Source organism: Diabrotica undecimpunctata, chromosome 7 (genome assembly GCF_040954645.1).
Source record: "Diabrotica undecimpunctata isolate CICGRU chromosome 7, icDiaUnde3, whole genome shotgun sequence".
Lineage (NCBI taxonomy): Eukaryota > Metazoa > Arthropoda > Insecta > Coleoptera > Chrysomelidae > Diabrotica > Diabrotica undecimpunctata.
In genome coordinates, this window is record NC_092809.1 from 148,373,505 (window position 1) to 148,391,087 (window position 17,583).

Consider the following 17,583-nt stretch of genomic DNA (forward strand, 5'->3'; position numbering starts at 1 on the left):
CCGTCTTCAGGGCAGGGTATCCCAAAAAGTTCCCAACTGAACGTTCCTGCTGCTACAACTTTACGTATGTATTCGCTGTACTTATAATAGGTATTGTTTTGAAAAAAGTAAATAAACCCATCCGTGTACCTGAATGCTGATGTTATTTTATCCGGTATTCCGGGGAACAGATAATTTATTGGACCACGGTTTAAGACATCTCCAGCTTCATTAAATTCAGTGAATGAATTATCATTGTACAATAAATATGTTTGACCGCTGTTTGTTTGAAATAAGGCATTTATTTTGGTTCTCGCAGGTATAGAAGGAAAAGTAAAACTTTTTTGAAGTTTTAAATTGGGGAAAGATGCAGCGTAATACCTATTATTGCTTACAGTTATTTAGTGTCCCTCGGAATTCTGAAAAACATGTGAAACTTGCGTAGACCTCAACTCCTTAGGGAGATAATCGGTAATTAATTCATCCATGTTTTGGAAGACGCATTTCATTTAAATCAAACTTCCATAAATATTTGTCAGACCCAACGTACATTCGATAATTTGGAAACTGTGGAGATGTGGCTAGAAACATAAAATCGGGATACTGAATTAGACATATGTTTTTTATTGCAGGTGTTTTCGGCAAATAGGCCCCGTTTTTTAGTTCAGGTGTATTCGGTACATAGCTCTTGGTTTGTGAAATTGTTTGCGCTTGCGTGACTGGTGTTGTTGTTGGTATCGAATGTTGTTCTGTTTGTCCATATAGTATGCTCGTTGCCTTTTTATCATCATCACCAAAACTTGGCACATCTTGTTGATACCAAGCATACATAATAGACGAATCACTATTACTATGTTCCAGTCCGAGGGAATGACCAATTTCATGCATTAGGACAGCCAAAAAATTGACTTCACCATCAGGAGCTCTACCATTTCCTACATACCACCGTTCATTAGCATCAAGATGAATTTCGGTACACTCACCGTTTGCGCTGGGATAGTATGCGTGGGCCAATACTTTTCCGGGACCATCGAAAGTAAATGAACATTTAGAGGTTCCTTGACAACTTGCTCGAAAATTATGATTATTTGGCACCACAGTTATAGTAATATCCGGCTTTGAAGAAGGTATTATTACTCGTTTAAACTTTAAATTAGATATTTTCTCCCATCTAGCGAAAGCTTCTGCAGCAAGATTTATATAACTAGGATTACTAATAGCTTGAGGAAAATACCAACTTAATTTCGTTTTATTCCACTTCGAATGAATTCCATAGTTATTGTCGCCAACAGAACATCGAGGCTTATTCATCAAATTCATAGTGTCATTATTTAATGTTCCGGTCACCGGAAGATTGTATCTTTCTTGAAATTCAACTAAGGCCACATCTACACTAGAAATAGCATTACTTGACGCATTTAGATATCCGAAACGCATTAGAAAAGAACTAGCATACTCCAGAGTGCTATTTTCTGCACACACAGTTACAGAGAGCAACAATAAGACATGTAAACAGACAAGCATCTTGGTTTATACTAATCCCCAAAATGTTTAATTAAGTTATTTATACAAATTATTAAGAAATATTTAAAGTAAAAACGTTGAAAATAACGATGAAAAATAAATGTTAGCAGAACATTTACATACCGCGTGCTGGGAATCTAATCTCAAAGTTATTTACGTAAATTATTAAGAAATAATTAAACGTTGAAAATAACGACGCAAAATAAATGATATCAGAAAATTGTATGATATCATGAAAAAAGGTAGCTGGTGGTAGTTTTCTACATGCGTAAATCCAGGTGTCTTGATGCTGCTGTAGATTCACCTCTCCCAGTTTCCACGTTTTGTTGTCAATATGCAGGATATCTAATTGTCTTGTAATTTGTTTAAAATCCTCATACGATTTAATGTCTTTCTTTAATTGATTAAGTCTTCTTTGAAATTCCATTACTCTATGTATGTATTCGAAGGGATTCATATTACTACTGAATATGTCCTATGTCGAATATTACGTTTTATGTCAAGCGACGCCTTGCGTTGCCTTGTCCTGCGTCGAATTTGACATTTCACGTCGAATGTCAGGTCATTCACGTTATTTCATGTCGAATGTCACGTCATTTCACGTGACATTTTACGCCGAATGTCACATTCTGCGTCAACTGCCACGTCCTGCGTCGAATGTCATGTTCTGTTAGGCACTATACGGGAAAGAAGACGAATTGCAAGTTACTATTAAACTTTGACAGAAGAATTAACAGTTGGCTTCTCTGTGCCACCAACGCTTTCATTTGACGTCTGTTAAACAGCCGCGCCCTTCATATCTACGAGATCCCGATGCAACGCGTGAAAAAATTAAGGTACCGACCGCACATCTGGTTCGCGCACCGTACGACCCACCTAAAAATAGGATCGCGCACCGCGCTCGGACGTCGCCAGTACGTCACGAAATGCGACGTCTCTCTCTAACACATTGTTTTCCCTATGCTGGTAGTCATGGCCGTCACGAACTGCGACTTCTCTCTCTAACACATTGTTTTCCCTATGCTGATAGTCATGGCCGTGTTGATCATCTACTTCGCTGGCCATTCAATATGTCCACGTCTTCCAATCCACCTGTTCGGAAAAATTTCGTTTAGGTACCTTCCAACATGTCCTAAAATACAGGGTGTTACATTTAAAAAAAGAGCCGATGACGTCATCACTGTAATGTGTATCACCTTGTATAATAAAATTTTATTGTAAAATGTAGAACATGTATATAATATTTAAAGGCAATGGACTTCGGTTTATTTCCAACATGAAGCCTAGCGCGCCGCCTCTGTATGTTGCAAACTTCTATTAGTCCTTGCAGAAATATATGTTGGTCACCTTTACAATCCAAAGAAAAAAATCATCTTAAATTTTCTTGCAATTCCTCGTTAGCAAATTTGTCAAAACATTTTCGTTTGCACCTAAAAAAAAGGAAAAATCAATAAATTAACATACGCGAAATTACTATGTAAGTAAAATTGCCTGCAAGGTGGACCTAACTGTTTACCAGGAATATTATCTCCCTTGTAATTTCTGTATGGTTCGCCCTTTGTACGTGACTTTTTTTTATAATATTTCGTTGCTAATTTTCAGTAACTGCTTTCCCCTTTTTGTGGGTAAGATAGTAACTTCGGTACTCGGTTCCATTTTATACTATTTTTAATAACAAATCACTTCAAACAAGAACTCAAAACAATCTACGTGTAACGACTATTTACGTAGATTATCCGATTGCACAGCTGTTGAAGCGCATACACATCTAATCTCTTACCAAGCAGGAACCACACATGTCCAGGGCTCATGTTGTTTCTGCTGATTACCAAATAAATATATCGTTGACTACCAGAAAAGTTAAATATGGACATGTGTTATTTTGCTGTAGTGCGATGTAATTACGTGTGTATACTCATATTCTTCCAAATCCAGATTTACGGAAAAATGGACATGTGTTGTTTCTGCATATAGCGATTCAAACGTAAACTATGAAAAACGATTCCTTTCTATACCTTACTTAAAATGTCGTTAACCATTTAGCAAAATAAAACAATGTAGTATGTACTGCGCATTTAATTAAATCAAGATAATTTGTTTTATATATTTATAAGCAAGTAATTTGGCAGATCTTATATAAATAATATAATATTGACTATTGTATTGAAATATAATATCTAAATCAACAACTTAACATTACAATATCTACTATAAAGAGAACTAAATGTTTGCTAAACTCTTTAAAGTGTGTACTTGTATAAAATAAAACCAATATCAACCACAGTTATATATGGAAAAGATACTCCATAATCTGCATCTAGTGTCTTTACACGAAAATTTTGTAGTTTGGATTTTGGTACAAATATTCTATCTAGGATCTTAAGTAGAGATAAATTTAGAAAAGTGGTAACTTGAACACCAATTTTATGATTCTTTGTACTATTACTAATTAGTTTGTATTATAAATGTCTGTTTTCTGGGTAAAGCTGAAAGTACGGTGTAATTATATTTAAATTATTATAGAAATAGCTGTCACATATGTGAAAAGTATCCACAATAGAGGAATGTTTCTATAAAAACCGCAAATAGTAATTCTTGATAATTTATGTCATTTTGATTAATTTTTTAAGAATATGATTTAGCGATATAATTAGATCAGGTTTTATCAATGGAACTGGCACAAATTAAATAAACAACCTGCAGATTTTTTCACATAAATTATAATCTAATAATTTGGGTACACAAACTAGGTAATAATCGGAGTATTAGAAAAAGTTTCCAGTAGCAAAAATTTAAAAGAATTTTACATGTCTTCGTTAATAACAAACATGAAAATAAAAATGTCATTGCGAAAAAGTATGTTATAACAAGAGAACGCTGAGATCACTTGTTTAATGGCTTCAAACATCTCTCTCAGATGTAGAATCGTTCTTGTAATAATATAAAATACGTTGGTTATATTTTGAACGACTGGCAGTGACTGAAAATTACTATACAACCAAGCATACGTGCTCATAGCCAATATTTAAACAAGAAAATATTCACATGCAGTTTATTAACAAAATAAAACTGCATCAATTAAAACAAAAGTTAATTTTTGAAATCTTATAGTAGTTTAATTAGTATTTACAAATGGAAAGTTTTTAATGAAGATTAATGAATATATTTTTCCATGCATTTCCATTGCTCAGGATTATTATCCTTTTTTAATGAAAAAAGCTGCAGCCGTAAGTTTATGTGGACTATTAATACTGAGAGGTAGAAATGTTTCTGTTGTATATTTTCCACAATGAATCCGCCAAAACATTTCCAAGTTGAGCAAAAGGACCATATAAATAAAAATAAATCGCCTAAATGTATGTACGATACATAAAATCTTATAATAACGATAATCCTCGTCGAAGAAAACGAAAACGCACAAAACCTGAGAGAAAAGAACAGTGTGAAGTACAGAAACAAAGTTTCGCTTTTGTAATACAATAGAAATGGTGATTGACGGTAATGCATGAATGACAATTATATCAATACTATAACATTTATTTTATTAATCATACTAATGGCTCCATATATATATATATATATATATATATATATATATATATATATATATATATATATATATATATATATATATATATATACAAGAAATACTGGATATTATTGACTGTCGATATAAACAAAAAACGCAGTTTATTAGGGCTGCAGTCAGTAGGTTTGGCCGGGATGTTATAGAAACACTCTTTTGACTTTTGGTCGAGCTTTCGGAATTCCTTTATTCCTTCTTCAAGACACTGTAATTAGAAAGAAAGTGTAAATGTTTACAACATATCTCAAATTGTCATTACAACTTACTAGTCGTTGAGATTATTTGTGTAAAGCTACGACACTCAACATTAAAAACACACATATAAAATATAACATTTAAAATAATGGACAAAATACATTTTAAAATTTAGTTGAAAAGTTAAAATTTTGTTCGTGACATCTTTTAATGGTGTGTTTTGACTGATCCATAGAGAACAGAAAAAAAAACAAAACAAAAATAGTGTGGTTTAAAAGGTAATTAGGAGTTCTTGCTATTATATTAATGGAAATAATATTAAACCTGTCTTGATAGTATGCAACATGTATTGTATACAGGTGTATTATGGTGTGTATATGTAAAAGTAAATCTTTATTTTATTTTTGATGTTTTGTCAGTAAGTAACAATAAATGTTGCTCAATTTATCTATGTCTGACTTTTTATTTATACAAGACGTATTAGATTTTATGAAACACATTTCCAAGAAAACACGTTTTGTATGGTTTTTTTCCTTTGCCAAAATACAGGAATCATCGAAATTAAATTCATGTTTTAGAGTTAATGCATGTTCTGTGAGCGCGCATGCGTTTATCTTTTTGGTTTTTATGTCGCTGCGATGTGATATTACTCTATTGTGAAAATTACGAGATGATTCTCCGATATACACGTTTTCACAATTGGCACACGGTATAGAATAAACAACATTCGACGACTCCTGTATTGTGAAAGGATCCTTTGTCTTTGTGTACAACTTCGATACCGTTTTCACATTCTTAGTTGCAATTTTTAAGCCACTAACTTTTTTGAAAATGTTCAATAGCTTAGGTGTGAGAACTGGAGTATAGGGTAGGCAACCATACGTTATTTTAGATTGTAGTAGCTTTGATGTGTTCTGTGTCAATGTCTGTGTCAGTTGTCGGACCTCATTCATCTCATTATTATGAAAATTTTGGTTATCAGAAAATTGCACAGGAAAAAGAGAACCAAAAATGAGTTTATTCAATAGCCCTGTAGGATAGGAGTTCTCTTGTAGTATAGATCTCAACTTTTTTAGTCCCTTGTCCCTGAACTCGATGTGTGATAAGTTGATAACCCTAGTTTTAAGGGCCAAAACCAAATTTGTTTTCATCTTAGATGGATGTTGAGAATAAAAGTTTATGAAACGGTTACTAAAACAAGGTTTACGATACCACTCCGTCCTTAGCATGCCATCACTGCCACGATGTATACGCATGTCTAAAAACGGAATCATATTGTCAGCTTCTCTCTCCACCTTAAACTTTAAGTGTTCACACTGGGCGTTAAAAGTGTTTAGAACATCAGTTACTTTGTTTTCAGGGACCGATAAGATCAAATCATCAACATATCGTTTGATAAAAGGTATGTGAAAAGGTATCTTTTCCTTACATGTTCTTATAAGTTCTTCCAATACAAAGTTACATAGTATGGGGGATATTTTGCTGCCCATTGGAGTGCCAAAAATTTGTTTAAAAAAATTACCATTAAACAAAAAGATGTTAGAGTCAAAAATGAATGTTAAAATTCTTATGAAATCATCTAAACTGATCTTGGTATGCAGAGAGATGCTGTTCCAGTTATTTTTGATGCTGTTGAGAATAGCATCTAGTGGTAGGTTTGTAAATAGTGACTTTCCTAATTACCTTTTAAACCACACTATTTTTGTTTTGTTTTTTTTCTGTTCTCTATGGATCAGTCAAAACACACCATTAAAAGATGTCACGAACAAAATTTTAACTTTTCAACTAAATTCGAGTGTCGTAGCTTTACACAAATAATCTCAACGATAGTAAGTTGTAATGACAATTTGAGATATGTTGTAAACATTTACACTTTCTTTCTAAATATATTGCAATTTAAAATAATGTAATAGAAAAACTTGTTTTTTACGTCTTTCCGCATAATTTTTTGATAATTATCTTTTACACAAACACAATTCCTGATAATACCAAACAAAACAAACAACGAATTAATTATCTAATTTTTGACAGTCGATCAGAATTTACGCGCGCGAATACATTTCGGCAATTCTTTTTTATTTATATAGGTTACAAAGAAAATTTTGGTTTCGCAGTCAATATCGCAACCAGAGACACAAAGAAAGTTTTGTGCCAACGTTTTGTGGCCTAATCCGTCTGTTAATTATATCGAGTCAAAAATGGTCAAGAAACGAATTTGCAGTGTTACCATTTATCTAGCATTTTAAAGAATCTAAAGACGAACTGGGTCTTCTTCTTGGCTAAATCTATAATGCAGACGAAAGTGGTCACATAATGGGAACCCAGAGCTTTCAAAAACATTTACCTGTCAGTTTACTACAAGAATCAATTTACCAAGTTTAGTCACGAGAGGGATATTTAGTGATTGGATCCATAAAGTCTTTGTCGCAGAAGTGAAGAAGTTTATGAAAAGATCCAACTTACGCATATAAGTTTTACTTCTACTTGACAATGCTCAAGGCTACCCAAATGAACAATAACATAAATCAAGTGATGAGTGATTGATCCAACCCATTTTCTTACCATCAAAATTATAAAAATAAATTGCTTATCCATATTATTTCTCAGCCTCAAACAATTTAATTTGAAGAATGTTCGATTCTCTCCCGCTCAAGCCTGGAGCTATTTCACCTGATTTAATCCAATTATCATGGAAAAAGTTATGAACTACAATGAATGAATGAAAAAAAAACACAGACCTATAAACAAGAAACAAAAAAATAGGATCCTGAAGATAATCTACCTATTTCCGATTGGTTTCAAAAGTTTATCAGAAAGGTGATTCGATACAGGTGAAGATTTAAATTCTTCATTTGAAGGGACCGAAGAAACAAGACAAAAGTTTGGTAGAAATATTGGATATTACGAAAAGTAAAACTCAGATACACAATTTAATTGTTTCAATAGCTGCATGACATTGACAGAAGAAAATGGCGTATCTACTAAAGATATTATATTTCTCCGAAACATACCAGCAAAGGTTAAAAAAGGACTACAAGCTGCTCAAAAGCAAACATCGATTAAGGGTTATTTTAAATAATGGCAACTATATCATTAGTTATATGTGAGATATGAGTTATGAGAAAACATGTAGAACATTAACACAAATACATACATTTTACTTATTATAAATTTTTATATACCATCCAGTAATCCGAATATATCAATAATCCGGTACCCTCTAGTTTTTAATAGCGCCGTTGTTACGTCCCTCCACATATATTCTTAGTTTTTTATTAATAATTTTTATTATTTTATTTTTATATTTAATTCTTTAATTAACGTGTGTGTATGTCTTGTCAATCGTGAATTAATACGGACCTGTACAGTCCGCCCCCCCTAAAAGTCTTAAGGGAGCAACGCTACGGGGCGACACGCACTTCAATCTTAGTTTAGACATAGTCTTGTATAGATCGGCGCGATAAACACCCCAGTATTTTGTGTAACCTGACCACGCGACCCTTTTGAGAAGATTCTGTTCCCGAGTCAACCCAGTGCACTGCGGAAGAAGAATTGTTACATCAACATCACAGGTACCGTAATTTGATTGCATACACACACAGTATTTATATTAATTGATAAATTTACATATAACTTATTTTCATATTAAAATTATGCCAGCACCTAAATAAACAATTATGAGTGAGTGTTTCTCTTATAGAATTTAAAGCTCATTCAGCCGTATTAGTGAGATTCTACTTGTACTAGTGTATGAGTATTTTGGTTATGTATATACCTACCAGTAATATTACTAAAATTAATGAAAAGTGTAGATATATTGAACCATCTGATAATCATTCTAGTTATCACAAAAACTTAATCAAAATGATGTACTTCAGGTATTAAGATAAAAGCCCGTTGCAAATCTTGCCTCATATTTCAGTATTTGTTTTTATTCATTTATTTTTACCGACAATAAAGGATTGTGGAAATGTTCCTCAAACATACTGTTTATGTTTAGTTTGTACTCCTTTCTATATATTTTTTATGATATTTATTATTTACAACTTAGTTTTTATTGCTAGTTAGTAAAAGGTGATTTTATGACCTTTTCCGCCTTAAAAAAAGGTGAAATGTCAATTTTATATGTAAAAAACATGTTGCCATAACTGTGCGTACATTCCTCTACAGAACAGAGACATTACACAAAGAGTTGTTGTAAAAACCGGATTTAAAAATACTGTTTTACTTGATTGTACCTTGTAACAAACGTCATTTTACCTCTTGCGCTATCTTACTTGTTATTTTAGTCGTTTTATATAAGCTAAAAACTTGCCATATATAAGGTTATATATAAGAAACAAGTATAAGTCAGGTAATAAAAAATTATTTAAATATTATTAAGGTAATGCCTAACCTGTACGTTACAATTTCTGATTAAATACAATAAAAAAGCTGAATTCCAAAAGTTTATGGCGAAAAATGCTGATGGCCAAAAATACAATAAAAAAGGATGAAGGCTTAAATATTACAAATTAGGAAAAAATATAAGTAAAGTTTACATCTTTTAGAACTGGAAGTTCTAAAACTTCTTTACAACTGGAAGTTGAAATTCTACTAATTTCTAAACAGCCTCTGGGATTCCATTTTTACGTGCAAAACTCGAAACCACCAAGTGAACTATGATTATAGTTCAGTCATGATTTAAGAACTATGGATTGTTTCATTACTTAATTATGCTATATGCTCTTATCCAGATGTGTTTTATTGAACAATTAACTATCAATCAGAAACGGTGGGCAGCCAATGTGTAACAATAAGAACTCCAACTTTCTTTCGGAGTCAATTGTTAAGGCTTCGTTCAGCTCAGTCTCTCAGGTGTGAGAGACTGAGCTGGACGTTAAAGCTCACGATATTAACTCATCATATTAAAAAGGATAAAAAGAGGTTTTAATATTAAATAAAAACAAAGCAAATCCTGCCTATAGCTTTACACAAATTTGAAATTGATACGTATGGCTTCATATGGTTGACCGGAACACTTGTTAATGGCTTCCGATGCTGGTTGGATGGATTGTATCTGAATGAATAGAATGGATAGAAGTTGATGGAGATGGCGGGGATTGGACCCGTTTTAGTTTCAAGTAGTTATTGAGTTCTGCATGGTGTCTGCTATGTTACTGCAGTTCTCATCCCATGTGTGGTACACCACGAGGCTTCTAGAAGTTCCGCCCAATAAGGGGAACAAGAAAATTTATTTAGGCCAAAAAATTAAAATGAGAAACCTTGTGTTAGCAACTGCGTACGTTTTAAAGATTTCCTTGTCATAGAAAAACAATTTTTTTGAAAGGACGTAGCTGATGGCAAGGATGATTAAATGAATATAATTATTATTAAAATAAACTAGTTAAAATGATTTAAATGAAGATCCTACAAGCATATAGAAAGGAGTAGTGAAGTTAAAAGAAATTCATGGGTTGGAGGTTATGTACAAAAAACGAGGTCTAATACATTATCAAAAAAGCACTGGATATTGGTGAAATACTAAATATAAAGAATTATCAACTTAACAAAAAGAAGAGATTTAAGTATATACATAGATTTTTGAGCAGAAACATTCGCTTAAGTAGATGAAAAATATTATAAAAACAAGTTTTTCTTTCTTTTGAAGCGAAAACTGACATGACAGAACGGAATTGCCAATTGACAAATATATTTTGTCGACTTGAGGTAGGGCATAGACATTTTATATAGGTCTATGGCATAGAATAGGTAAAAATAAGTGAAAGATTAAACAGAACATTTAGCTGATAAAAGAGTTGAGCGCCAACTATTTTTTGAATAAAAAGAGTAAAATAAAACAGTTAACTTACAATTGTATTGTAATTGTATACAATTTTTTTACAAAATTTTTTATAACTTTGACCAGCTTTATTTACGGCGCTAATCTCAAATCGTAAGTAACATCAACTTAGTTCAAATAGACTGTCAATTTTACATGTAAAACTATTTGTAGCTTATCCCTGATGATGTCGATGACTATCGACGAAATATTGGAATAATAAAGGAAAAAAGAGTACACTTAGCCTATCCTTTCAGCTGTTTTACAAATTATGATTATTATTTAGTGAAAATATATTTAAAATTGGGGTAAAAATTTTCATCTAGTACCGGAGGGAAATTAGTAGTAACAAAAATCAAATTATACGCAATAAATAAAAAAAATCTTGGTTTGATGTCTCTGTCGTTACGTATTGTTAATTACCTATGCGGAATTGTGCATATCAGTGTATTTAGAAATAAGGTATATATTTATTAAAGAAAGGGCCAAAAAACAAGATTCATTAATGTTTTTAGATTTTGAAAGTGAAAACAAAAACGACAATCATATCTACCATACAAATGTATCCATTTTTTTTTTAATTTACGCTTAGTTATATACAAAGCAATAAGTGAATCAGGGACACTAAACCGTATTCATTTTACAAATTCCCAATCGTCAATAGAACCACGTGTAAGCCAAACAGGGTCGTACTGATGTACGACCTATGTATCATATGATTTTTAAAAATATTTACTTTTGAAACTGCTAGTGTAAGAATTTCTTGAAATTTAATCATTATAATATTGCAATTAAACTAAACTCTAAAAAATAACACGACCAGTAAATAACTTAACAATAACTATAACATAAATATAACACAATATATTAACTTAAAAATCAACACGATACAATTTGAATTTAAAATGCTGGCAAGTTGGGATCTGTAACATGAGAATCTGTCTCGCTTAAGGTAATAAATTATATTTAATAGCCTCTTGACGAATGAGACGGCGAATATCAACTCGTGCTCATGTTTACTGATGGGAATTTGGTAAACGAATGAACTTTAAGCTTCAGTTTAGTTATCAATATTATACTTAAATAGGAAATATATGATCCAGTTTAAATTTGAAACTGCTTGTTTTAGTTGGATTTAATGCTGTGTACTGATATAGATTTATTTCAAAAACAAAAATATATTTTAATGTGAAAAAATTCGGTATCCACTTAGATTGACTTCTTCTTCTTTGTATGTTAGGCCTTAAGGCCTGTAGTTTTCGGTCTGATTTAGCAATATTTGCGAATTTGGCTGCCAGCTATCTCTCCATCTTTTAGGGGGTCTACCTTGTGGTCTTTACCTTCTGGTTTTCTACCTCCTACTATTCGGGCAAGTCTCTCTCTTCCCATTCTGTTAATGTGTTGGTTCCATTCTCGTCTTCTTTGCCGTTCCCATCTGACGATATCATGTACTTTACACATGTCTCTGATTAGGATTCTGTCTCTTAAAGTTTTACCTGCTATCGCCATCAGTGTTTTACATCTCTGTTGTTCTTAAGATTTTCTTTGTAATTGTTGTTTCTGCTCTTGTTTTTATAGCATAGGTTAATATCGGTCGTACACAAGTCTTATATAAATGCGTGTTTTTGCTGATATCCTCATGTTCTTATTTCTCCATATTACGTCTCGTAGGCATGCTGACACGTACGCTACTTTATTAACTTGTATGCGAGTTGGACCGCGTCACTAACACGCAAGTACTCCAAACTTTAGACAAAAGATGCGAAATTCTAAATGAGATAAAAACTAGAAAGATGGAATACTTGGGGCACATTGTGAGAGGTGAAAAGTACGAACTTTTAAGAAATATCATGCAGGGCAAAATTAAGGGCAAAAGAAGTGTGGGAAGAAGAAAAATATCGTGGCTTCGTAATCTACGTGAATGGTTCGGGTGTAGTTCGATTGAACTTTTTAGGCGCGCTGCTAACAAAGTCGCAGTGGCCATGATGATTTCCAATCTCCGATAGGAGTGGCACGAGAAGAAGAAGATGCGAGTTCCTTTGGAGATGCTTCCATAATACGATATTTGCTTTCTCAGATAGTTGAATTTCGATTATTGAATTATTGATCAATAACGAGGGACTTTGTTTTTAGTGCTGATATTTTCAGGTTAAACTTTTCTGCGTTAGCTTCCAAAGCGTGGACGATTCGTTGTAAGTCATCTTCATTATTGGATATTATTACTGCATTATCTGCGTAGCATAGAATCTTTATTGCTCTGTTGCCCATTTTGTACCCTGTTCCTGACTTTTTTACTTCTATTTGTTTGTCCATTATCAAATTAAACAATAAAGGGCTCAAGCTGTCACCCTGTCTTATTCCTGATGATATTAAATGTTGACTTTCTCCGTTAGTTCGGTTCATATTTTTATTCTTGTTTTGTGATCAGAGTTAATATCTTTTATTATCTGTGGTATAGTGGCTGTTACAGTCTCTCTGTGTAAAAGTTAAGTTAAATCGAAGGCTTTAGTAAGGTCGATAAAACACATGAATGCAGGTGTATTAAATTCTACTGATTTCTCTCCTATTTGTCTTATTATGAATATGGCATCTACAGTTGATCTTTTTTTGCTGCTGACCGAAACAATTCGTAGCTGCTACAGCTATACCATTCCCGTAGATTCTTTAGCCAGGAGTTTCGTCTTCTTCCTATGGACCTTTTTCCTGCTATTTTCCCTTGCATAATTATTCGAAGCAGTTCATATCTTTCGCCTCTTGTAATGTGTCCCAAGTATTGGAGTTTTCGTTTTTTGATCGTAAATATGACTTCCTTTTCTTTATTCATTCTTCTCAAGACCTCGACATTTGTGACTCTCTCGGTCCATGATATTCTCAGGATTCTGCGATACATCCACAGTTGAAATGCCTCTAATATTAACGTTATTAACTAATGTATAATTATTCACATGGTTATTTTACTATCTTTTAAAAACATAACTAATAAATCATACACTGCTCTCGAGTCTAATGATAATAGGTACTGAAGGTTCCAAGGGGCTAATATATTGTGTTTGTGTAAATTATTTATTAATCTGGATGAAGTTATAATATTTCTGGGGCAACTGAAAAATATATGATCTAGGTTTCCTTCTTCTGTACAAAATTCACATTGATCATTATCTAAAACCTTAAGTTTAAATAAATGTTTGGGGTAACAAGCGTGCCCAAATCTCAGTTTTATGATCGTGGTAACATATTTTCTAGGTACATTAAAAAACTTATACCAAGGAGTTTTAGGAATATCTGTTTGAAGAGAAGTGTATCTATTTGGGCTAACAATGGAATATTCCTTCCATATATTATCCCACCTTTGGTATAATCTTAATTTTAAGGAAGCCAGAAAGTCGCAGGCCGTGATTTTATACGAAGTTTCTCTACCAGACATAATACTTTCTCTTGCTAATTGGTCTACATGTTCGTTATTTTCCAAACCTATATGTGCTTTAATCCAAACAAAAAGTACATTTTTGCCCCTTGTTACTAACTTTTGTTTGATATCCTTAATTTTGTAAATATAAGGGCAACTGTACGTATTTGGCAATCCCGGTTTCCCAATAGAGGTCAAAACTGATAAAGAATCTGATAATATCACTATATGGTCCGAGTTACTTTCTGTTGCATAAAGTAAGGCCTCATATATTGCAAGAGCTTCTGCTGTAAAATTATAGATCTGGGAGTTCAACTTAAATGTGCGCTCTATTCGTTCCAATGGAATAAAAAAAGCGCATCCAGTGCCGTTTGATGATTTGGAGGCATCGGTATATATAACGACGGAGTTTTCGAATTCTGATAATATTGAGTGAATAATCTTTCTATTTATGTGTATACTGTCACTATATTTTGGTACCATGATATCTGCATTTGAACCATGATATGTTGCATATGAGATGTTTTGAAGTGTATACGTAGCTTTATCTATCTCTTTTAATGCTTCCATATTATGTTGCAAAGCTTCGCAGACTAAAGGCGATTTCTTTTTTTCCCAGTATTTAGTAGACAAATCATAGCAATTCAGAGTGATGAGCTTTGTGTATAACGATTGATTTTTTATATATGTCTTTACCAGAAATTTTTCGGTCAGGAAGTTTCGTCTGATATTTAAAGGTGGTTCCAAGGCTTCCAAATACAAGGGTTGAATTGGTGTGGACATCATAGCACCTAAACATGTACGTAGAGCTGAATTGTGTATTACGTTAATTTTATTTAACAATACATTACTGGCTGATCCATAAAATATGCTTCCGTAATCCAAAATGGAGCGAATATACGCTCTGTAGAATAATAAATTTACGTCTACATCAGCACCCCACCACGTTTTATTAATTGATTTAAGGAAATTTATTCCCTTGTTGCATTTGTTTAACATATTCTCAATGTGATCCTTCCAAGTCAAATGTTTGTCAAGCAATATTTCGCATATTTGATACTTTTTAATTATTTTCTCAACAAGTATCTCTATCAACGTAATAGTTCGATAGCTAGATGGGTCATTTTTGTCCCCTTTTTTGTGTGTAGGGATCGTTATACTTGATTTTCATTCCTTTGGTATGCATTTCATTTCAAGGATTTTTTGGAATAGATTAATATTTTTTGTTAATGCTCTTCCTTCATATTTTAGTAGTTCATTCGTAATCGTATGCGGACCTGGGGCTTTTCGGTTTTTTAATCTTCCTATATTGTTTATTACCTCTTCTTATGTTATTGTTACTAGCTCGTCTTCTGCCTATCCATCTTCTTCATCGATCTCTCTATCTTCGTCCTTGTAAAGTTGCCTCTATATACTTTTTCCATCATTCTCCTTGTATACTGTTAATGTTGTTATACATGTTAATAGCTTTTTTTCTTCCCTTCACCATCTTCCACACCTTTCGTTATGCACCGTATAAATCACGTTCCATTTCTTTTATGAAATGGATTGACTATGTTCTAATATTTATCTACGTAGAGTCTTCCTATGTCATGCTCTGTCTATGTACCTCCTGTATGGTGGTTAGGTTCACGTAGAAAACTTCCTATTTATTATAAGGCTCTGATATCTGCTTATAACAAGATGTATTCTATTTAATACAGTTTTTGCACAGTTCTTATGTAGACAAGCGCTAATTTATATGGCTTAAATGTTTCTCACCAAGTTTGGTTACGCATCTTTTATTATTTTCGGATGTGGCATGTGGACTGGCAATTCATTTACTTTTGTTGTTGATTTATACTTGAAACGACACAATTTGTTTCATTCTGTGACATTTGTTCTATAGTTGAAATTAAGTATATTTAAAAAATAACTTAGAAAATCTTTAACGGAACTTTTTTTTTCTTTCTTTTATTCTTTTTCTTGCGGGAAATCGGAAGTGGGTCGCGAGATGAGTTGACTTGTGTTGTTTAGTGGGTGGAGTTTAGAAGAAGAATGTTAAAGAGGCAAAAGCCTGAGAAATTATGTCTGTCTACATGCTTAACCGCTCAGAGGATGAAGTTCTAAGTATTCGAATTATTGGAGATGACTCAAGATAAACTTGGAGATATTGGATCCGGCTTCGAATTGTAGAATGTTAGCCAATTGGTAAATGTGTATGTTTATGGATATCATGTCTTTTGTTCATCATTTTTCTTTCAGTTGCTGTATTCGATAATAATAGGCGTTGTGTATATTTTTTACGTATGTAGGAGCGTCCGGTGGTGGTTTCTCTCTAATTTACCTCTTGAGAGTGCTCCCATGAGAGTGGCTGTTTTTCTTATCCTGTTTGGGATATTTTTGACATCAGTGCTCTCGTTTAGCATCTTGGAAAATTCGAGCTAAAATAGGACACGGATGGGTTGAAGTTAGACCTTTTTCCATGCAGTGGTATTTGGTTATCATTCTCAAGATGGTTACAAATTCTTCTTCTTCTTCAAGTGCCGTCTCCATCAATGGAGGTTAGCGGTTATGGTGGCAAACGTTTGTCTATCTTCAGCTGTTCTTAAGAGTTCCTCAAATCCAAGTCCTGTCCAGTTTCTGATATTACGTAACCAGGACAATTTTTTTCTTCCAATTCCTCGCTTTCCTTCTATTTTGCCTTTTATTATCAACTGAGGGATGTAGTATTTCTCGTTGCGCAACAAATGCCCTAAATAACTGGTTTTTCTTCTTTTGACTGTTCTCAATAGTTCTTTTTCTAAATTGAGTCTCGCTAGTACTTCTTCATTTGTTTTCCGTGCTGTCCAAGGAATTTTTAAAATTCTACGGTACACCCACATTTCAAATGCCTCGATTCTATTCAGGCTCTTTATTTTTAAAGTCCATGTTTCGACTCCGTAGAGAAGAACAGACCAGATAAAACATTTTACAAGTTTTAATCTCAATTTAATATTTATATGTGTATCGCAGAATAGAACGCGCATCTTAAAGAAACTATCCCTAGCTTGAGCAATTCTCGCTTTAATTTCTTGTTCTGGGTCCAGCTTG

General features: G+C 33.0%; 1 protein-coding gene across 1 annotated transcript; it reads right to left on the reverse strand.

Moving 5' to 3' along the window:
- Nucleotides 1–459: 459 nt before the first annotated feature.
- On the reverse strand, nt 460–1,416 carry LOC140446666 (matrilysin-like). The gene has a single exon (XM_072539258.1). It carries the CDS (start codon nt 1,414–1,416, stop codon nt 460–462), a length of 957 nt encoding a protein of 318 aa, XP_072395359.1.
- Nucleotides 1,417–17,583: the final 16,167 nt, after the last annotated feature.